Below are 23,819 nucleotides of genomic sequence, written 5' to 3'. Positions count from 1 at the left end.
ACTTACCACAGTGTCTTCACTGCGGTAAGTCGACAGCTGACGCTCTCCCGTCGACTCTGCTTGCACTCCTGATTGGTGGAGTACCGAAGTCGACCGGAGAGCACTCAGCGGTCGATGACGCGATAAATCGACCCTTGCTGGATCAATCACTGCCCACAAGCCCATAAAGGCAAGTAAGCATCAATTTTCTGGCTCTAAAAAAGAAAATGAAGATATGATCTACCAAAAGGAAAGAACTTTCATGGGGAAAGAACAGTACTGTGGACATATACTGTAAACAAAACTATTATCTATTTCCAAAGTAGTAGTACATATGTTTTTAAAATTCTGAATAACTTTGATGCCAGCCACAGTACTCTGTCCCTCCCCCATTTTCCAGCTTCTAGGCCGGGGGGATGAGGGGAGGGGAGGGGAGTGACGGGATCAAGGGGGATAGCAACTGGAGAAAAATAACAGTGATTAAATACCTCTGCAAATCTTTTAAGACTTCCCAAGTATCACACCAGTAGATCTATATAGGAACTTACATTATCACCATCTCAGGAGTAGCAAAGTGTTTGTTAGTTAGTAAGAAGAGACATGGAAATATATTAGAAAAAAGCATGGATAACACCCTCTATTTGTAATAAAAACAAAAAGTAACCTCTAGACCAGAATCAAAACTGAGCTGTGAGAATCTACCTAGATCAAAGTCTTTACAATATCAAATTACACTGTATAATAATGAGAAGTACAATGAACAAAATAGTATAGTGAGGTAAATTGGCAGACAGCTAGAGCGAACACTTACAGCTCTATTCCCAGGTGCTGAAATAAAAGCTTCCTTAAACTACTGGTAAGGTTATAAATATATTACTTTAGGGAAGGTAACCCTAAGAAAATATAGCATTAAAAAATATCAAATACTAGAAGCCGGGCAATTCAAATCACACTTTGCCATGAAAAATGTTTACGTAAAGTAATATTATTGCAACTGCTAAGACGGGGTTCTCAAAGTGGGGGGTTTGGACCCCTAAGGGGGGTCGCGAGGTTATTACATGGGGGATCGCAAGCTGTCAGCCGCCACGCCAAACCCCACTTTGCCTCCAGCATTTATAATGGTGTTAATAAATTAAAAACACTTTTTTTATATATATTTGGGGGGGTCACACTCAGAGGCTTGCTATGTGAAAGGGGTCACAAGTACAAAAGTTTGAGAACCACTGTGCTAAGATGTCTAGAACAGGAAAATTACAAGGGAAACAATTATCTCTCTGTTTTTCAGCTTACTTTGTGCATTGAATAATCCTTTATGTATAGTGTCATCATTTCCCCTGTATTGCCAGGTTAGTCATTTTCCTCTGTTTATGTGGGTCAGCAACAGGGAAGAGAAAAACATTTAAAAATATAGGAAAATGTGATTGTAAAACCACAAAGTAGAAGCAGGGACTCAGAAATGGCTGTAGTACCTGAAATTATTTTAACTCTTTTTTTGGAATTGATTAGATTTAAAGTTAACCACTCAATTAAGTTTAATGGTTTAAACATAGCAAAGTAGGAAAGCAGAGCTGGGGCAACCCAAATGACCATAACTATTCCCGATCTTTCCCACATTGTGCATCCTGTAAATAGTAGATATGTATCTATGCTAAGTATCAAAGCTACTTGTACCTTACACTCCTCCCTATTCTTTGGCATTTCAACCAGAAAAATCTTATCACCATGTATTTTGACAGTCCACTTAAAGATTTTCTGTCTATCGCCATAAGGATATGCAGGGTCTGCAAAACATAAATATGGGACTTAAAATGGGACTAATGTACAGATGCTCACTGTGCATTGTAAAGGTTTGGAATGGGGGAAAATGTATGGGACTTATATGAAGGAACTGCATCAGAAAGTACAGATGAGGATTGGATGATTATTTCTTCAAATAAAGTGTGATATCAACAGAATGAATTGGAGTATGATCTCCGGTGTAGATGTAGAAACATACGTAATGGGTGGGTAGTGCTTAAGTATGTCATGTATGATATAATGTACTAGAATATGTAGTTAATGCTTTCTATGAGGAGGATGCACAATATGCAGGCATAAAGCTGTCTTATGATGTAAGCGTAGGTGGAGAAGAGAATAAACTGAGAACGTCAAAGCCTTTTCTTTCTACCTGTATTGTAAGATGCATAGCACATTTGGGTACTAAGATACTTGAAACATTGTTATTTAAGTCTGTATTTGCATACTTTTCTTTTTTTTTTTTAAACTTACACTTAACTTTGCTTTTCCTGAGTTTGTACATTTTTTTTTTAAGCTACAATGTTCTTTTAGACTATCTTTCCCTTATGTTATTTATACATACTTACAATCTTAAATCCAGTGTAAAGGTTTTTCTCCACCCCTGGGATTTCTTAAAGATTTTTGTCCTTTTGATACTTAGATATCTATTACTAGATTCAAAAGCTGGAATGTTTTTGTTTAGATTTGTAAAATATTAATATGACATAAGCCTCTGTAGGCAGTAACATCCGCAAAGTGGAGCTCTTCTAATCTTTGGCTGCTTAGCTACACACTTCAGGAGACATCTGTGATCTAACAGCTTTGCACAATAGTACCAAAGTTATGATGGACATTACCAAGTTTGCCTCAGGCCATATGACTTTCTGAAGATCCAAAAGGTCTGCCAGATCACTGGACTTCAAAAGTGAAAAAGATTTCTCTCTTTTTCCTAGTGCCAAATTTAATATACACCTCTACCCCGATATAACGCGACCCATAACAACACAAATTTGGATATAACGCGTTAAAGCAGTGCTCCAGGGGGGTGGGGCTGCGCACTCTGGCGGATCAAAGCAAGTTCGATATAACGCGGTTTCACCTATAACGCGGTAAGATTTTTTTGGCTCCCAAGGACAGCGTTATATCGAGGTAGAGGTGTATAGAAAAAAGTAGCTCCATTCTCAAAAAACAATGTACTTAACTTGGCCTAGAAACTTCAGATTTATTCTTTTATCCATCCTTGCTGAGATTATTAGTTTCTTTTGAGTGATGACATCACAAAAAGGGACCTGGTAGGGTTTTGGGTTTTTTTTTCCCCTCCATCCCCTACTTGAATTTTGTTTAAATCCAATAACTTATAAATAAACTATCCATTTCACCTCAAAACTTTGCGGAAAAGTTCTTCGCTCAAAAATCACACACATGAAATATGAACTGTAGAGACTTTTTGAGACACACAATGGAGAAAGAAAAGGCAAAATCAGCCTTATAATGGAAAGCTTCCTACATCCTTAACTATAGAAGGAATGTCCTCTTCCATAACCTTATGGAAATAGCAAATTATTCATTTATATAAGTGGTCTCTAAAGTGCTTACATATTGGCTTAGTTCTGCAGTGATCTAAATGTTACAGTACTTTGAAATCATGTGATAACGCTATACAAGTTACTTACCTGTTAATTTCCTCTGAAATTTTCAGTCATTCTAGACAATAAGACATATGTCATCAACCAGTCGAAGACCGAACTTACTACTCAAAATTTTTGACAATATTACTCTGAAGCAGATTAACTGATCTCCTGAGAACTACACCTATCTGAACAGCAGAGACAAAAATCACATACAATGAAAAACTAACACCTTTAAGAAATACCTATGTCTGTAAAAGGGAGAGGCTAAAGGAATGTAGTGCTCATGGAGGTGCTGGATTGACAACATTAAACCTTGTTCTCATTTTATCCACAGAAAACAAAATGCAAGCACGAACGCAATGTAAGCTTATCCTTCCTACTCTACACATTTTCTGACACCAATCTGGGGTGCAGAATGTTACTGTCTTAAAAAAAAATTCTGCTCTCAGACACTGCTGGTGGAGCTTGATGCAAATAAGATGGGCTCCGTAACTGCACACACTTCCTGCTGACAGCAGGAGAAAAACTACATATATAAGGAGAAAAGCATACTGGAGTCAAGTTCTGCCATAGGCATATGAGAAAAGCATGTGGCTCCTACCAAAAAAATGGGGAGTGAAGTTTGTCATACTGTGGAAAAATTCAAAGAAATTAAACAGGTTTAAAAAAAATTCTCCAATCATACTTCTACAATGCTCCAGGAACCTCACAGTTTAGAGATCAGATTGATTCTTCGCTTCAGTGTATGGAACAAAAATGAAAATATTGTTCTCCTGAGGCAAACAGAAAATTAACTGATATACATACTAATCATCTGCTGAAGACATGATCCAGGGGGATACAAACAGAAGGCCACACCTGGTTATCAGGAACAGGAATACTGACTGTGCTGGAGATTTTTAAGAAGAGGTTAGTCATAGACCATTCTTGACAGGTGTATGTTTACTTGGTCCTGCCTCAGGACAGGAGACGGGGCTTGAAGATCTCTCAAGATCCTTTTGAGTCCTACATTTCTAACTGGATATCAAATTTAAATTTTATCCAGGTTCCTTAACTAAATACACAGTATTCATGTGTGCTATAGCTAGCTATATGACCTACTTTGTATAGATTGCTATTCTTTGTTTGAAAAATAAACTATACTAGTGTTAAAATGCTGCAAGGCAAAACTTCTCTCTCTCTGAAAAAAGGCTGGAGTGTCATTTTTTCCAGTGTAGGTGTACAGTATATATGAAGAGAATCTCAAAAAGGTATCTCAGAACATTTTAAAAGCTTTTCACTGCTGATGACACATTTTTCTGTGAAATAAGCCACTTCCTTTCTAAAGCCCACACAGAATTTTAGTGCAGAGATTCAGTAAGTCCTAATGTCTGTGCAGACATATCTTCAGTACACAAAACACGAAGTCTTGAAGTATCTCATTATATCCCATGATTTAAAAGCTTGTTGAATAATCAGTTATATTGGATTTCAAATGCTTTATATCAGAGCTAAAACATCAGGAATCATTTTTACACTTATTTATACAGCATCTAGCACATTACTAACTGAGGCATCTGGGTGCTACCATGACACATGTTTAATAAATAAAAATGTGACCAGTAAAAGACCATGACAACATTTCTAGTTTCCTACTGGGCAGATGTAAATGTGAAAATGATTTGCAGACTGGAATGGGTCAGAATAGAATGACCAAGCATGATAGTTCCTATATCTTGAACAAAAGCCTTAGGCATCTTAAGCAAACAAAAAATATCGTTCACTATTAGTATAAGCTTCAGAACACTTATTTTTCCCTGTAATTCCTGGGAATCCTCCCTAGGGATGCAATGTCAAAGTCTAGCATTTGGATGTAAGTTTCTCCGGTTTGACTTAGATTTTTAGTTCCCATTATGAACTCACAAAGCAGCCAAAAGTTAATTATAGACTTTAAAGCCAGAAGGGACCATCATGATCATCTAGTCTGATCTTCTGCACATTGCTGGCCATAGAACCTTACTCACTCACTCCTGTAATAGATCCATAATCTCTAGCTGAGTTACTGATGTCCTCAAATCTTGATTTAAAAGATTGCAAATTACAGAGAATCCACCATTTATTCTAGATGAAACCAGCAAGTCACCTGTGCCCCACGCTGCAGGGGAAGGCAAAACAAAAAACAAAAAAAATCCTATGTCTCTGCCAATCTGACCTGGGGGGGAAATTCCATCCTGACCCCAAATATATTGATCTGTTAGAACCTGCACACGTACAGAGACCCACCAGACACTTGAGAAAGAATTTACTGTTGAAATGCAGAGCCCTTCCCACCTCGTGTCCCATCTCCAGCTGTTGCAGATATTTGCTAATAGCAGGTGAAGCAGTGCCATATGCCATTGTAGGCAACTTCATCATACTATTTTCTCCATAAATGTAACAAGCTCAGTCTTAAAACAAGTTAGGTTTTTTTGCCCAGCTGGAAGGCTGTTGCAGAAATTCAGCCCTCTGATGATTAGAAATCAATGTCTAATTTCAATCCTAAAAACTGATGTCTAGTTTATATCCATTTGTTCCTGAGCCAACATTGGCCCTTAATTTAAATAACTCACCTCCCTCCCTGGAGTCTATCCCTCTGATAGATAAGTAGACAGCAATCTCATCTCCTCTGAGCCTTCATTTGGTGAGGCTAAACAACCCAAGCTTCTTAAGCCTCTTCTCATGTGATAGGTCCTCCATTCCGCTGATCATCCTAGAAGCTCTTCTCTGCACCTGTTCCAATTTGAAGTGACCTTTCTTAAACATGGAGGACCAGAATTGCACCTAGTATTCCAGATGAGGACTCACCAGTGCCTTGTACAATGGTACTAAAACTTTCCTCTCTCTACTAGAAATAACTCGCCTGATGCATCCTAGGATTTCATTAGCCTTTTTCATGACCACATCACACTAGCGGTTCATAATCATCCTGTGATCAACCAATACACCCAGGTCTTTCTTCTCCTCTGTCGCTTCCAATTTATAGCAAAAAATTCTTGTTAGTCCCTAATTGCATGAGCTTGCACTTTGCACTGCCAAATTTCACCCCATTTCTATTACTCCAGTTTCCAAGGTCATCCAAATCATCTTGTATGATATTCCACTCCTCCTCTGGTAGTACCTCCTAACTTTGTGTCATCTGCAAATTTTATTAGCACACTCCCACTTTTTATGCAAAGGTAATTAATGAAAATGTTCAATAAGATTGGTCCCAACACCGATCCTTGAACAAGTTCACTAAACCTCCCTCCAGCCTGACAGTTCCCCTTTCAGTATGACCCATTTTAGTCTCCCCTTTAACCATTTTTACACCCACCTTTCAAGTCGCATATTAATCCCCAAATTGTACAAATATGATTATTTGCATTCCACTAGTGCACTCGTGAATAGAAAGCTGTTGCAACTGCAATGCGCATCTGGAAGCATGAAAGCCAGACCATCAAGTGTCTGTCCCTGGATTGGGAAACCCACATCACCATTGAGCAAAGAAGTCAGAATCACTATAGTAAGCTGCAGGGGTTAGTGAAGGCACTTCTGTGGTATTTATTTGAGTGGTTGTTTCTTGTTCCAGGGTGTTGTCATACCTAGGCTATGCTGATATGCTGGAAATTGTTTATGGAATAGAACTGGGACAGGTTTTGATATAAAGAAAGAGGATGGGAAGGGGTTGAGACAGAGGAAGGCGATTAACTTAGGATAAAATGTAGAGCTAAAAAATATATCACACATTTGCTTACTTTGCTTTTATGTTGCATCCTTTTCTCTTCCCTCTACCCCCCGCCACCACCACCACCACCACTCCCCCTTCATCTGTATGTTGGAGATAGAAACTTTTTCTTCAGACATGTCTGTAAAATTCCCAGAATATTTGACATTCATTAACAAAAATAATAAATTAGCAATTTATACTAATAAATGAATACTGTCTCGTCTGTATTTCTGCGGGTGAGGCATTGAGGACTAGTGGTTAGGGCACTGGACTGGTTTGCAAAGACCTTGGTTCTATTCCCAACTCTGCCAACATCATGCCATCGGACTTTGGGGCACGCCTCTTCAATTCTCTGTGCCCATTTTTCCCCAAACCTTTGTCTTATCTATTTTGATAATAAGTATTTTAGTGTAGGGACTGTCTGTTACCATGCATTTTATAGTACCTAGCAGAGTGAGGCTTCATTCTTGGTTGTGGTCACTAGTATGTAGTGCTTTGTGTATTGTAAGTTAATAATTAATATGCATTAAACAGAGTATCTTCAACCAGAATATTAAAGTAACAATCTAATTTGACAAAATTTTGTAAAAATGGATGCAGTAGAATTCCATTTTTATTGCATCAATAACTTGCCGATCAAATCTGCTGTTAGTGTCAGCATTTTAGAGATGGATTCAGTGAGTCATGAAGCGATTAATAGGATTTAGGCACCAAACTCCCATAAGCATCTTTGAAAAATTCCAGCTATGTAACTTGCCCAACATTGCAAAGGCAGTGGCAGGGGATGTCCTTTATTGGGCCAGCAAATCAGTTGGGACAGAACAGCATAGAATGGCTTGGCAAAGGAGGCTTGGAGCATGACCCTGAAGCTGGTGATAAAACTGCACAACAGACCTGTTGCTCCACTAGCCAATCACTGATGCTTCCTGGATAAAGGAAACAGAAAAGGATCCTGAAGGAGTGGACAAGAAGATTTACAAGATTTTTTTTTTTTTTTTTTTTTTTTTTTAAATCAACCCCCAAAATGTAACCCAAGATCTGACTTTTTCTGGTTCATGCATCACTGAAAATAAAAATCTTATGATCAGAAAGTGGTTAACAATTCTATTAATGAGGCCCAAGATGGAATAGAATCTAGCTCATCTCACCAGTATGTATGTGTGTGTGTTCTATAGTGCTAACAAGAGTTAAAAAAAAAAGTAATGAAAACATCTTAAACAGTAAAAAGCAAGTAGAAATGAAAATGAATATGCCTAGGAAGCACATCCTTTTAACTGAGAGGGTGGTGCCATTTTTTACAGAAGCATTTTTCATATTAGAATTATACTTGAAGTGTTAATATTTTTAAAGATTTCTCAGAGAAGTTATAAATATGAGGTCAATTTAATTTCAGTATAGTTGCAAATATGGGATCACACCCTGGATCAGTCTATTTCCAATGTTTCAGAAGGCAAAAGATTCACCTGAATAACTGTGCAATGCTATCCATTTGAAGGAAGAAAAAGAAGCAAGCACATTAACACACTGAAATTTCAGATTTTATTACCTTGGATTTCCTTAGACATTTTAATGGACATAAAATTAACCATTTTTAACATTAACAGTATTTGCATCCACTTCCTTTAGCAATACATTTCACAGGCTGACTATATTCTATTAATTCTAAATTTGTCCTTTTTCCATCATGTAGTGTCTCTACAATCTCAAGAAAGGAAAAAATATCAAAGTCTGTTATGCCCTTCATTAATCTGGGATTTCTGTCTAGTCCCCTTATAGTTCTTCTCTACGTAATTTTAGTCTCTGCAATCTCTGGTGTACCTCTAACCATATTCTTTGCTCTTCCCTAGAAAAACTTCACTTCCATTTCCTAAGTTAAAGACCGCATGAACACAGCACTCTATTCAATGGTGTATCATTGTCCGATATAGCAACATGAAATGCAATCATTTCTATTCTTTAATACACTCAAAGTTTCTTATTTGACCCTAACTGCTAATATACATCAGACAAACATTAAATTAGACATGTATAGCAACTTGTATAGCACAGCAACATTCTCTTGGAAGCACTCAAAGTGAGTGACCTCTCTGGAGACAGCAACTTAAAGGGGAGAGGAGTGGAATTCCAGCTGCACAGAAAATGTAAAGACTTATTTCTAAAGATACATTACAGCGGCATAGAGACATATTCCATTTTTTGCCCCCCATAGAAAATCCTGCAAGTTTAGAGCCATTAGCATATGAGAAGCATATACTATTGGTGCCCATATGCATTACCTTAAACTTAGTTAAGTTTATTTTATCTTCCATCATGATGTCCAATCTTCTATTCCATTTAAATCTACCTACAGTCTCTCTCTCTCTCTCTCACACACACACACACACTTAGGCAAAAACTCATTAGCTCAATTTCCAAAACAATTCTGGCTCAAAACAAAGCTAGCCTCACTAAAAGTAGTACTGTAGCCTACTTGACTTTATTGTGAAGTTATACGTTTTCTGAACACACTCCATGTAATAACCGATGAACACATACTGTAGCACAGACTCAAGCTTTAAAATTGCTTTCTGCCCAAAAGCACATAATCTGTATCAGTGGTTCCCCAAAGTGATCCCTGAGGGTCTGCTGTGGGTTATGCAGGGGTCCATCTCTTGAGCCAGATCTGGAACGTGCCAGAACAGTATTCCACTGCTTTTGCTGCATGGAGACAAAATGGCATCCTCCACACACCATGACAGAGAGGTCATGATGGCTGGGGCATTCCCACGCTGGCGGGGTCATTCTAATTGTACCAGAAATTAAAGGGATCTAGAACATTTAGTCAGATGCCAAAGAGATCCTTGGCAGCAAAAAAGTTTGGCAGCTACTGATCTATTATATATAAAACAAACCAACCAACCTACATTAAAAGAAAATTAAAGCTACAAAATTAAGATAAAGAAGATAAAGTCTAGTGAAAAATACAGTTGAAATGCATGTAATTGGATTGGATAGGGCAGAGCACAAAATTCCAAAGATTAACTATCTCAGTTAGACCTTTGGGCACTGAAAAGTTAGGAAATGCCAAAATTAAGGTTGCCCCTGCAACCCTAAGTAGGCCCCCTTGTGTATATGCATTGTGAAAGTAATTATGACCACATACTATTTTTATGCTTCCTCCCAATGCCTTTACAAAGCATGTCTTTCTAAAGAAATAATTGCAGGAATCATTGTGCAACACAGAATGAAACTGATAGTTCAGAACTTGGAAGAAGCATCTCAGTGTTCACAAGTATTCAATACAGCTACCTATTTTCCATAGCCACTGGTTACTCTATTTGTTTTGCAGAAAGGCTTATTTGCAGACAAGTAGTCTAGTGAAAAATACAGTTGAAATGCATGTAATTGGATTGGATAGGGCAGAGCACAAAATTCCAAAGATTACCTATCTCAGTTAGACCTTTGGGCACTGCAAAGAATACAGAAATTCTCATGAAGCAGTGTGATTCAGAAAGACTTGTGTGTGAAAACCTGTTACTTCTGGGTCTAAGATTCTGAGAATTTCATGAAAAGCTTTTAAAGTCATTTTATTTACATATTTAAAAGAGTATCAGATAAATGAACTGGAAAAAGGAATTATTCTGCATATGTCTGTTCTCCAAATAAACCCCATTAACAAACAACCAGGTCTTTTAAGCTTATTGCACTTGCTTCTTAAAGGCAATAGAAAGTCTACGGCAGCAAGCTTAAGACTTTTTCTTCTCAACTTTCTACAAGACAAAAGGAAAGAGCCAAGGCAATCAGCCTGATTCCTTCAAAAATGAACTAAATGTAAAATATGAACATGACAAAATTAGTCCACACACCTGCAATCAACTCTGCATGGGTGCAAGGGGTCCATCCATGCGGAGCCCCACTGCAGAATCATGGTCTCAAAATGTAAGTTTGCTGGGTAAAGGACAGTGTCTTACTGTATCAACATGCTCAGGCCACATTCTTACCACTCTTCTGTAACACATTTTAAAAGGTAATTTACATTGAATATGCCATTTCAAGGTATTGCCTTTTTCTGTCAGACATGGATGACAACGCTTATAAGCATTGATGTAATTTTTACATCTACGCAGGTATACTGCCATAGTTTAGGTTAACTACTTTTTTTTTGTTAGTTTAAAAGGCATATCTGTTTGCCTTTAAGTCTCATGTTGCAACATCTCTCTTGACCTTAGTATCTTGTGGCAATTAATTCCACGGGTTATTCACGTACCATGCAAAGTAGTATTTCCTTTGGTCCACTTCAAACTGGTTGTCTTGCAATTCTTCATTGAATTGCCCTTGTCCTTGCATTATGTAAAATAGTAAGTGCCTGCCTGACCTTCTCTGTATTATTCAATATTTTGCGTGCCTCTTCCACATGCCTTCACACTCATTTCTTCTCCAAATTAAAGAGCCTCAATCTTTTCAGTGTCATACATGGAAGATTCTCCATGCCTTAAATCAATTTTGGCACCTGTCAGTGAGCCCCTAGATATAATCTAGTATCTTTTTTGAGACAGTAACCAGAACAGAACACAATATGCCAACTGAACTTGCACATTGCTGATTATAACATTATAATTTCACTATTCAGTCAGTTCAACTGGTATGAAATAAAACATTGATCTCTGAATTTATTATAGTTTTATCTTCTTAGGGGATGCTTTTATTATACCAAACTACTTTGCTTTTCAGTGTTTTCTTTGCATAGCTGATAATTATGTAAGATGCATGTTCTACAATAAGAGCTAACCTCTGAAGATCCTGCAGTTAGTATTTTTGCATTTATGACAGTCTCTTTGCTCTATGAATGACTGTGAGCTGTCAAATTTAGCACTTCACTGAAGGATTAAATAGAACATGGACTGTGATAGAGCGGGCTCTTAATCACAAACAGCTTTGGTAATCAGCAAGTTAACAGGGAAAACATGAAAAACAAGTTGGATACATTTATTTAAATCTAATATATTTAATTTTTCTCCTTTCTGAAAGTCCTTAGTGTACAGTTTTTATTTGCCAAGTTTAGTTACTGGTTCATGCAAATTACTATAGGTAGGGCCCTACCAAATTCAAGACCATGAAAAACATGTCACAGACCGTGAAGTCTGGTCTCACCCCTGTGAAATCTGGCCTTTTGTGTCCTTCCACCACCACACCTCCACCCCCCCCCAATACTCTACAGATTTCACGGAGGAGACAAGCATTTCTCAAACTGCGGATCCGGACCCAAAAGGCAGTTGCAGGCAGGTCACAAGGTTATTTTGGGAGGACGGGGGGGGTCGTCGTCACAGCATTGCCACCCTTCCTTCTGCACTGCCTTCAGAACGGGATGGCCGGAGAGTGGCGGCTGTTGGCCGGGCACCCAGTTCTGAAGGAAGCGCTCCGCCAGCAGCAGCGTAGAAATAAGGGTGGCAATACCATATCATACCATCCTTATTTCTGCGCTGCTGCTGGCAGTGGCGCTGCCTTCAGAGCTGGGCTACTAGCCAGCAGCCGCTGCTCTCCAGCTGCCCAGCTCTGAAGGCAGCGCCATTGCCAGCAGCAGTGCAGAAGGAAGGGTAGCAGTACTGCAACCTCCCCTACAAGAACCTTGTGATTCCTCTCCCCCCGCCCCCCCCCCCCACCACCACCACCACACACACACCCCCCTCCTTTTTGGGTCAGGACCCCTACAATTATAACACTGTGAAATTTCAGATTTAAATAGCTGAAATCATGAAATTTACTATTTTAAAAATCCTATGGCCGTGAAATTGATCAAAATGGACTGTGAATTTGGTAGGGCCCTAATTATGGGACAGCATTCAAAAGTCACTTAATTACAAATTAAATCTTCCTATGTGAGGAGAGATGTTTAACCATTTTATTTCTGTAAAATGTAACCTTTCATTAAAAAAAAGTTTCTAGCCCTTATGTTTGCAAAGATAACCTCCTGTACATTAATACATGCAGCATTTTCTTGTTATGCCTGGAAACCACTCTAGTGTCTATGATGTTGCTTATTGAAGAGCTATGAGCAGCAACACAGTGAATATGAAGACACTGATCATGTACACTGCTGTTACTCTGAGTCTGGTGGACAACAGCAAAATTGACAATCATATCAATGACACTCTATTGCTACTTACGAAAATTAGCCCAGCAAAAGCCCTGCACCACAACTATTCAGGAGAGAAGAGAACCCAAAAGCAACAAAGATACCCTCCGCTCTCTGAAAACGGCCTGGAGGACAGAAGGGTAGAGTGGCAGAGATTCCGCACCTAAACAGAAGTCATGAGGCTCTGGATGAGAGCAGATGGGGAAGGGATGCATGTGCAATCTTATCTATCATTTCCTGATTTTTGGATGTTACATCATGCAACCTTAATTTCTCTTAACATAGTTATTTGGATGAAATTCCTAAGTTCTGTCAAACAGAAAAATAAATTCCATGACATGCAACTACTCATTTGTCTAGATACCACTGGAATCCTCTGTATCAGATTCCTAATAAGGTCTACAGGAGGGCATCCTACTCCAGCACACTTTAGACATGCCACAGGAGACCTGGACTCCTTAGGAGCTGTGCAGATTTTACCTTGCAAGATGCATAGAGACTGAGGCAAGGACTATAACTGGTCTGCACATGTATGCAGTAAAGCCTTCCTGAACTACATACACAAGTTGTCAAAAGAAGTTTATTTTCAATTAACGGAGAAAGTTAATTTTCCACTCGCCTTGTACTCAGCTTTTTTTTGGCTCAATTTTTCCAAAACAACTACACCCAGAGGCAGACACAGAAGCCTGGAAAATTTAAACTTGAAAGATAAAAGTGTCAGATAATTATAAATGCCTGAACACCTGTACAACCTTAAATGTAGCAGTACTGATTGCCCCCCACTGTAATGTATGGTCTGAGGGCTGGTCTAATTAAGCTGAAAGTTGACCTTCAGTTACATAAGTTACTGTCACAAAGTTCCTCCTCTGGTGGGTCCTGCGCTTATTGGCAGATTTGCTTGCCTCACAGATTCACCATGTGGATTGGGAAACAGCCCAGAGACCTTCCCCTCTGGTAGAAGCCACAGTCCAGGTCAATTCCTCCTGTGTCTGATCAGGAGTTGGGAGGTTTGGGGGAAACTCGGGCCCACCCTCTTCTCCGGGTTCCAACCCAGTGCCCTGTGGACTGCAGCTGTCTAGAGTGCCTCCTGATACAGCTGCATGACAGCTACAACTCCCTGGGCTACTTCCCCATGGCCTCCTCCAAACACCTTCTTTATCCTCACCACAGGACCTATCTCCTGGTGTCTGATAATGCTTGCACACTCCTCAATCCTCCAGCAATATGCCTTCTCACTCTCAGCTCCTAGTGCCTCTTGCTCCCAGCTCCTCACATGCACACTACAAACTGAAATGAGGTCCTTTTTAACTCAGGTGCCCTGATTAGCCTGTCCTAATCACTTCTAGCAGTTTCTTCTTAATTGGCTCCAGGTGTCTTAATTAGCCTGTCTTAATTGGTTCCTGCTTGTTCTGGAACCGCCCATTACCTTACCCAGGGAAAAGGGATCTACTTAATCTGGGACTAATATATCTGCCTTCTAACACTCTCCTGTAGCCATCTGGCCTGACCCTGTCACATAACGTAACTGAAGTCGACATACCTAAGGTTGACTTCCAGCATGTCTGCACTGCGCTGTGTTGACAGGAGAGCGCTCTCCTGCTGACTTGCCTTAGGCTTCTTGGGGACCTGGAGTACCGATGTCTACGGGAGAGCACTTTCCCATCAACTTAGCGGGTCTTCACTAGACCCACTAAATGGACACTGCTGCAATTGATGCAGCAGTGCCAATTTAGCTGTAAGTATAAACAAGCCCTGAGAATGAATGTCAGGCATAGAACTTTTTCTTTAGAGCTAGATGGTTATTTCATTAGTATCCTTTCCCTTCTACTTTTTGCTTAGAACTTAGAGAAGCCTAAAAATTCTATCCATAATCTAACAGTGTGAAGGTTCTCAAATACATTTCTAAAAAAGAAACTATGACCACTATACTGCACCTGGATTCCATATGTGTGGATATATTTGTCTGCATAGAGCCTCAGTCATTTCTGGAAACTTGTATGAGAACAGGGGTACATCTGTGCAAATCTAGTCATACACTGGGGCCTACCTCCTCAAAAGAAATGGCTAGTGCACTGCTAACAGCAACAAAATTTGTACAAGACAAACTACTAGCAAGAAACCATGTGTTATTTAATCAGTCTTTACGAAGTGTTTTATTTTTTTGTACATAAATGAAAAGCAGTATTCACAAAGCAATTTCATTAAAAAAATATTAAATGACCCACTTAATTTTAAAAAAATTACATATAAAAACAATTTAATGTACAAAAGATACTTTACAACAGTCTTAACACTGTAAGCAGTATATTCCATGTAGCTTAATGCGTTCTTTCATGTCTACATTGTGTGTGCGCATAGACACAAATACTTTACGATTTCAGAATCTGAATATCAATATATAAGCAATTAATACAAGTGACCCATATACACACATGCAAAGTCACAGACTGGCTGCAAACTATTAAGGAAATATTTATAACAAACCACCTCCCTGACTATTTTATATAAAATGTAAACAAAGAGGGATTTCACTAACAGATTTTAATGTTCATTTAGGCAGAAACATTTTTGGAACCAACCAACCATATGCTATATGAAAATTCCAGGTGCCATAATATCATGTGGTAGTTTAAGAAAATTAAGAATTTTCTGTGGTGAACCACATATACATAGTTTTTATTGAGTAATTTATTTATACACCCGTTTCAGTTTTAAAAATACAGTAACATGCTACCATTTCGTTAAAAATCAAAACTGTGGGTAAAATTTTCAAAAGCACCAAAGTGGCACAGGAGCCTAAGTCTCATTGTATTTAATGAAAGTTAGGAGCCTAAGTGATGTAGGATGTCACTTTGGTGCTTTTGAAAATTTTACCCTCTGCGCGTATTTATTCAAGGATCATTTCAGGCTGCAGGATTACAGTCTGGGCAGACAATCCCCACCACACGCTGCATGATTTTTATCCTGCTGAACAGCATTGTGCATTGCATCTTCAGGATCACCAACAGTACTAATTCAACAGATCTGAGAAATATTAAGGGTTAGTCACCTAGTACTTACATGTAAAGTTAGACACTGAGGCCCCAATCTGCAATGACATCTGTGTGGGTGGACAGCCATATGTGGTTGGAGTCCGACTGAAGTCAATGGAGCGCTGCGTAGGCCCATGGGTTCATCTCCACAGATATCATTGCAGGACTGGGTTCTAAGTGCTGAATTCTTTCATCAGATACTTGCACGTAACTTGTGATTAAATCAACAGGAGTTCTGTGCAGGTATGATTTGTGCAGAATTTGGCTCTAAAACTGCTAGCAGCATCTAATGTTAAAGAAGGGTTTGGGAGAAGAGTAGCAAAGAGGAAATGAGAGAACAGAGACAACACAATAAGACTAGACAGAACAGGGTGAAGACAAGACAGAAGCAGCAAAAGCAAAGAAACAATTTATTCCACTAAATATAACAGCACTTCTTCCACCAGAGATTAGTAACACCTCCATTAGAAAAGCCAATTCATGCCATCAGGAAGTGGCAGGAACAGGAAAAGACCAAATCACCTAAAGTAAACTAAAAAAGACTGGGCCATTAAAAAAAAATTATTAAAATGTTAAGCAATTTTTTCATCGGTGGTAGCACACTATCCCATTTAAAATAAATTTGGAGATCTGTCTATTGCACAAATTCTTCAGATAAAACCTAAAATCTTAATGGGAAAAACAGATTCTGGGTATCAAGTAAAGGGAGACTTCAGAAAACAGCTAACTTGAATGAAGATTTTTTTTAAAACATTTCTGAACTACTCAGTCAGTATTTTGAGCCAGTGAACAGCCTCACCATGATCTTCCTTGCTTGTTTACTGTTCAGCAAGTAAAATTGGAGCACTTACTATGAAAATCTGAAATGATAAAAGAACTAGCGTACTGGAGGGATTGCCCTGTGATAGCAACAAAAGTCATCTAGGGCTCTCTCTGTTTTAAGGTGAGAGACAGCAGAAAGTTCTTCTCATAATTTGAGAGAATATGACATCCTTCAGGAAAAGGCTCAAGAAACTGTTTCCATGTTAGTTTATGTTGGGAAAAATATATATAATTTTTTGAGCAAAATAGAAGGATGTTGGGTTTTATTTCTGCTCTTTGAGTTATCTAAACAAGCTATGTTTACATTAATTATGTTTTAACCTACTGAAGGCTCCTAAAGGCTTCTGGATATGAGTGACTAAACAAACAAACAAAAATCAAGCTGATCAGTTAGAATATAAACACTGCAGAGCTACCATCTTTATTAAAAGGCACTAGAACCATGAACTCGATTCTGGAGAAGTTAGAAGATCAAAAATACTTCAATACAAAAAAAAAAAAAAAGTCTGATACTTATATGTTTGAAGAATTCCCTAAATAGTGACAATTTACAAATGTCTATCAACTAAACAAATTAATGTATAGTAAATGAAAACTGCATTCCAGTGCTTTCAAATACATTTTTATAACTAAACTGACATTACCACTTAAAGCTAGGAACAATTCTAAATATTAAGGTTTCTTTTTTATAAATCAACTTATTAAAGCTCCACCATTAAGATTTAACCCATTATTTCATAAAAGTTTCCTGGTTATATCTGAATAAAGTTATGGTAAACTATAAACAAGCTTATTTTTCTATTAATAATAGTACTTGTAAAGGATATATTGCAGATTGACTGTTGAAAATACTGACTGGTAGTCCATGGATCCAAGTGAAAAACTACTATTTGACAAAAACAAACACCTGTGTAAAGGTAGGACTACCTATAGACAGTATCAGAGTCCAATGACTATTAGATAAGAAATGAAGTTCAAGACCTGACTTTGGCCTCACATATTCAGACTCTAAATAACGAGCACTGGCTCCAGCAAGAAAAGAGAATGCAAAAATTACACATTTCCATTACTAAAGGCAACTTTTTCCTAAAAGGAGAAATAGCACCTATAGCTTGTCATTGCCTTTTCACTAGGCATGACTAATGACAAAGGGGAAAAAAGGAACGTTTTTCTTCCCACACACTTCAAACAGACTTAAAATAGGTGATGGATTCCAACTGGAAAAATGTTGATGAAATATATACTATGCACACAATTGTTTTCCAATATCCTTAAATGCCCAGTTTTAACACTTGGATGTTTTGAACAGATACAAAAACTGTAACCTTAAGTTATAGTACTTTGCTGTCATAAAAAAGTCTGGTCCCACCAAAAAGCTAGCAAATGGCTTATCAGGTATAGTGGTCAATGACTGATTTTTCTGGGGTTATTTCTTTTAAATGACTGGAGCTTTTGAGAACATAAGAATTTTCTAAGATTAGTGACATCACTATGACCAAAGTATATAAAAGAATAATGAAATTGAGAATGAAATTAGCAACAGTTGGAAATTAAACCGTGCCACAAGACAGTTTAATTATGTAATGTACCAGAAACTTTAATCTTTAAATTTAAGTATATCTAATCAAATTAATCCAGAGAAATATCTATTTTAGGTTTTGTTCTGCAATACAACCAAACAGTAAAATAGAATGGTAAATCTAAGATTTTTTTTCCTCAAATTCAGTCTATTTTTTCTTATTTAGAAATGTACTTTTGTATAGTAGTATTCTATATATGTGCAATTCCTACGTATTAAAGATTAAGACTGTGAAAATTAAGATGTTGTATCTTAATGAAAAGTATGCAAAAAATAAAAATACAGACACTCAGTGCAGTAGTTTAAAAGTTCACATGATTTTTTGATCAACTATTTGTTGAGAATTATCAAACGTATAATTAAAAAATATAGAATGTGAATTCTGGGTCATAAAGTCACACCATACAAAATTTATAAAATCATTTAAAAAGGCTCTGAAGGATAAATACTATTTCTTTCCCCTACTTTACACTATTCTCTCGTAAAGGCTCTTTTCTGTCCAGCTTTTACAATGTCATCAGGAGATGCTGATTTAAAGTCAAATGGTGTTATTGATATTAAAGGGTCACTTTCCTTATTTTTTACTTCTTGTACTTGCCTACTGTATAGGAAAGTCTTATGGATATCAATCGTGCGCCGTTTATATCCTTTTGGAGGATAACGGAGACACAAAGTTAAAGCAAAAGCTGACGGTCTGGCACAGAGAGCCTTCATCCATGAGAGAGAGAGATCCTGGCTCTTAGAAATACGTCCTTTTTTGCCTTTTTTATTTCCTTTAACTAAAATAATATTTTTTCCTTGCTTTGAACTTAAAACTTTAGTTTCTGGGACTATGGTATTTGCCTGGCGTACCACTGCTTCTGCAGATACTTCTGGATTTTTTATAAGGACACTTAAGTCAATGTTTGTGTTTACTCCTGCAGAAGGCCACATTTCAGCTATACTGAACCTCGAACTGTCTTTTGCTTCTTGAGGCTTATCTACTTCAATGGTTTCTGCAATTAAATCTGAAAGTGACAAATTCTCAAGTTCTCTTACTGGAGAAGCCTGAGACAATGCCAGAGAAGACAGAGATCCAGTTAATTCTGACAGCCCAGTTGCAGCTTTATGTTGACCAGCTAGTTGTGACAATGGCGAGGATCCCAATTTCAAATCTATAAAACTCATAGATGATTGGTTATAAAGATCAGACAAAGAACAACAGTGGCTTGAATTACTTTCCTGGTGCTCTTGAAGTAGGTCAGCCAGTGATGGACCTCCAGACTTTGAAAATGGCAAACTACCCATTTCTGAAGATGAGATGTCTTGCCTAGTACTTTGTAGAAATGAAGGAAAATTTTCAAAATGCTCAGTCTTTCTATTCTGAGTACAGTTTATATCATTATCAAGTGCCAGTTTCCCTACAGCACTCATTAAGCCAAGACTACTATCCATACTTCCTTTACTATTATGATCTGAAGAATTTTGAGCCCCACGCAGTCCCCTGTCTTGGAGGCTCAAATAATCATTAGTTATATTCTGCAACAGCAAAGATTTCAAGTCTTGTGATTCCTTGCACTCCAACTGCTTCCAGGCAGGATTTTCAGACTGACTAGCTTCCAATAATTCAGCACCTACACTAAAGCAAATTTTGCCTTCATTGCTGGAAATCAAACTTACTGTGCTGGTATTGTCTGGTAGTCGTACTGCTACATGTTTATTGACAGATTCAGAACATGATTCTTCATACATATCATTACTGAGGGAAGAATATAGAACTCCTGAAGATTTATTAGAAGATTCAGATATTTTCTTTTCTATTGAGGATATATTAGAATGTTTAGCTTTGAAGAGTGTTTTGTCACTTAAAGTTGAAAAGTAACTAGGTGATTTAGATTTGACTGTCAGGCTACTGAGCTTAGACATGTTGGTGTTTGCTGAAGAGTTTTCTATTAAGTAAGACAAGTTCTCTGAATAAGTAAAAGTTTCTGAACAAAGTAAATCTCCTTACCTTACAATAGCCAATAATTTTCAGATAGATGCACAGTCACAACGAAAAATTCCATTTTTTTAAGGAGACAGCAACAGCAAAGTTAAGAAGAAACATGAAAGGCATTTAATTACTAAATGTTACTTGAAAAATTGCATTACATCATAGTCTCTATAATCAAATAGAACTGTGAGTTCTGAAGGGCATTTATTCAATCATTTAGCAAAATTATTACGATTATGCACCAAAAGAAACACTAAGTTAGTAAATGAATATCAACTCTTAAGATGTCTGAATCCACACAACCAAGCTATTGTACTAGCTCTACAAAAACAGTCTTGCGATATCACAAGCAAACATTTAAAATGTCTTAAAATTTGCGGTCTCAAAAAAAAAAAAAAAAAAAGTTAGCAGTTGGATAACTTAAGTAGTAACATAACTAAAGTATTTGTTAGAAAACAAAATTTCATTGGGAATTGTGGTTGCTTACATTTTGAATTTAGGGGGGGGAGGACCAGGTCTAAAACTAAAACTTGATTTTAAGTTTTGTAAAAACTACTTCTTCGTTTAAAGAGATGTTCTCTATATATCTTAAAACCATGAAATGTATTTAGAAATAGAAGATTGAGAACTTTGTTTTGTTTTCCAATGAGTAATTTTGATATAACAGTGCAAGTATCTTCCAGTTCTAAATTCGAGTATCCTATGCACAGCCAGTGAACTTTAATCTAAACCAAAACATAATTAAATAAAAGCATACCTTTTGTTGTCTTTCCTGTAATCACAGCTTCTTCATTCTTGGTCTTCACATTTTGCTTACTGTCTTGTGCAAGTACAAGATCCAAAGCCTTCTGTACATCAAATTTACTATTCAACACTGCTTCCACCATCACCTGCTCTGGTGCAGTTTCCCCCAGCACTTCTCTCATCTGGTCAAGGCACGAATAAAGACGAGCTACAAAAGACATCAGTAGTTATAAAATTATAAAACATGTATTTTCACAAAATGGCATGATAAATTACTAAAACCATACTTGCAATACATATATTTGGGGTGGGGCAGAAATGGTAATTATAAAATCATTGCAACCTGATTTCTTCCTCTGGCAGGCTCTCTTACCCCCAGGACTGAAGAGTTTTCAATTATTTCCCCAAAACATTACTACAAGAAATACATCTAATGGTTTTAAAATTGCCTTTAAAGGGCTGAACACTTAATTATGAGGTGTTACCAACATGAATAGTATTCATGCCGAAGAAGAAATGCAATTATTCAGCTTAAAACTATTCAAAGTAATTTGATAAGACCATGTGATATCTATTTAACAGCAAATTTTAAGTGTTTACAGATACTGTATTTAACTTTTATGGTAAACAGCATCTTTTCAGGCCTTGGAACTTAGCAACTAATAACCATAAATGCTAGCATCTTTAGATTAATGTTTTAGCATTAAAGCTACCTGAAATCTTATCTTTCCTAGAAAGGAGAGGGGTTTCTGGGTCTTAAAATTCATATTCTTTGAAGCCAGACTTCTCTATTAATATTGCATACATTACAGAAAGTAAAGGGAAATGAAAGGGAGGCTGCAGAATAAAGTGATGGACAATCCTAAAAACAATAAACCAAAATCACAGAATCATAGGACTGGAAAGGACCTTGAGAGGTCATCTAGTCCACTCCCCTGCACTCATAGAAGGACTAAGTATTATCTAGTCCATCCCTGAAAGATGTCTCTCTCTCTCTCTTTAAAAATAAGTAAATTATATTCTGTTTTAAACTGAAATTTCTTTTGTATATTCCTTCATTCCATTACTGGAGATTTTTAAGAGCAGGTTAGACAAAGTCGGTACGGTAATATCTTTTATTGAACCACCTTGTATTTTAAAAGGGACAGTTCAAAAATATCCTCACACTGGCCGTTTAGCACGGATCCCTACTACAGATCTCCTATATGTTTTAAATTAGGGGTCGACAACCTTTCAGAAGTGGTGCGCCGAGTCTTCATTTATTCACTCTAATTTAAGGTTTCAAGTACCAGTAATACATTTTAGCGTTTTTAGGTCTCTTTCTAGAAGTCTGCATACAACTATAGTTTTGTTATATATTATAAAGTAAAGAAGGTTTTAAAATGTTTTAAGAAGCTTCATTTAAAATTAAATTAAAATATAGAGCCCCCTGGACAGGTGGCCAGGCCCCGGGCAGCGTGAGTACCACTGAAAATCAGCTTGCGTGCTGCCTTTGCCACGCATGCCATAGGTTGCCTACCCCTGTTTTAAATCAATGCTACTTATATCTCCATTAGAATAGTATTTCCTACCTCTCCCAATGTCAATGGCCTTGCCTTTATTTTCTAACATTACAAATATTTTACACATTGGTAAATGCCTCCCTTCCCCCCTTCTTGAAACTGCATACACAGAAACCAAACAATATTATCCTTAACAAAGATAAAAAATTCACAGTTACATTCCCTTAACCCTTTGTTCAATCTAAGAAAATACAGATGAATCTGGCTGTTATTCAACCCACCCCCACCACCAAAAAATAATCGTGGAACTGACATGACATTTGCTGCCTTCACATTGTTAATTCTCCTTCCCTTCCCTACCTCCCTTACCCCGCTTGTGTCTGTCTTGTCTACTTAGACGGTCAGCACTTTGGGGCACGGATCATCTCCTTCTTCATGTTTGTACAGTCCTAGCACAATGGGGGCCCTACTTGGTTGGCCTCTAGGCACTAGCATAATAAACATGATTGATAATAATTCAAATTTCTGATCACAGCGAGAGTTCTATGATGGAGAAGAAAAACTTTCTTCATCTCCATTACAGGCACAACATATATCTTTCAAGATTTCTTTGCCACACATCAATCAGAAAGATGCAGTGTGAAACTTCTGATACTCTCTACCCACTAACTTAATGATTTATCTGTTGCAGATCATTTAAACACCAAGGCAAAGTTAATAATGTTCAGAATTTAGGAATAAAATATCAGTATTCAAGGACAAAAAGAAAATTGCATCCTACTACTATCAATAAAGTGATCCATTATATTTACAGCATTAACAATCAGCAAGCCCTAAGTCCTCCATCCCCAGCAGAGCAAAGCAGAGCCCTGATATCAAACAGGAGCAGGTCATGATTCTGACCATCCTCTTCACCAAAACACTAAACTACCAAGATTTAAAGCAA

General features: G+C 37.5%; 1 protein-coding gene across 2 annotated transcripts in view; it reads right to left on the bottom strand.

Annotated features, from left to right (window-relative positions):
• HBS1L (HBS1 like translational GTPase) overlaps positions 1-23,819 on the bottom strand; it is a 104,699-nt gene that overhangs the window by 64,234 nt on the left and 16,646 nt on the right. Inside the window, exons 4-5 of one of the 2 annotated variants that reach the window (XM_034765606.1) lie at positions 21,385-21,579; positions 15,333-20,640 (exon numbers count right to left, since the gene is read on the bottom strand). In XM_034765606.1, coding sequence (XP_034621497.1) covers positions 19,127-20,640; positions 21,385-21,579 — 1,709 coding nt within the window. In that variant the 3' untranslated portion in view covers positions 15,333-19,126. Of the gene's footprint in view, positions 1-15,332; positions 20,641-21,384; positions 21,580-23,819 lie in introns of those variants that run through there. The other variant, XM_034765605.1, reaches the window with a different exon arrangement.

This window comes from Trachemys scripta, chromosome 3 (genome assembly GCF_013100865.1).
Source record: "Trachemys scripta elegans isolate TJP31775 chromosome 3, CAS_Tse_1.0, whole genome shotgun sequence".
Classification (NCBI taxonomy): Eukaryota; Metazoa; Chordata; order Testudines; family Emydidae; genus Trachemys; species Trachemys scripta.
This window is presented reverse-complemented; position numbering and strand designations above follow the sequence as displayed.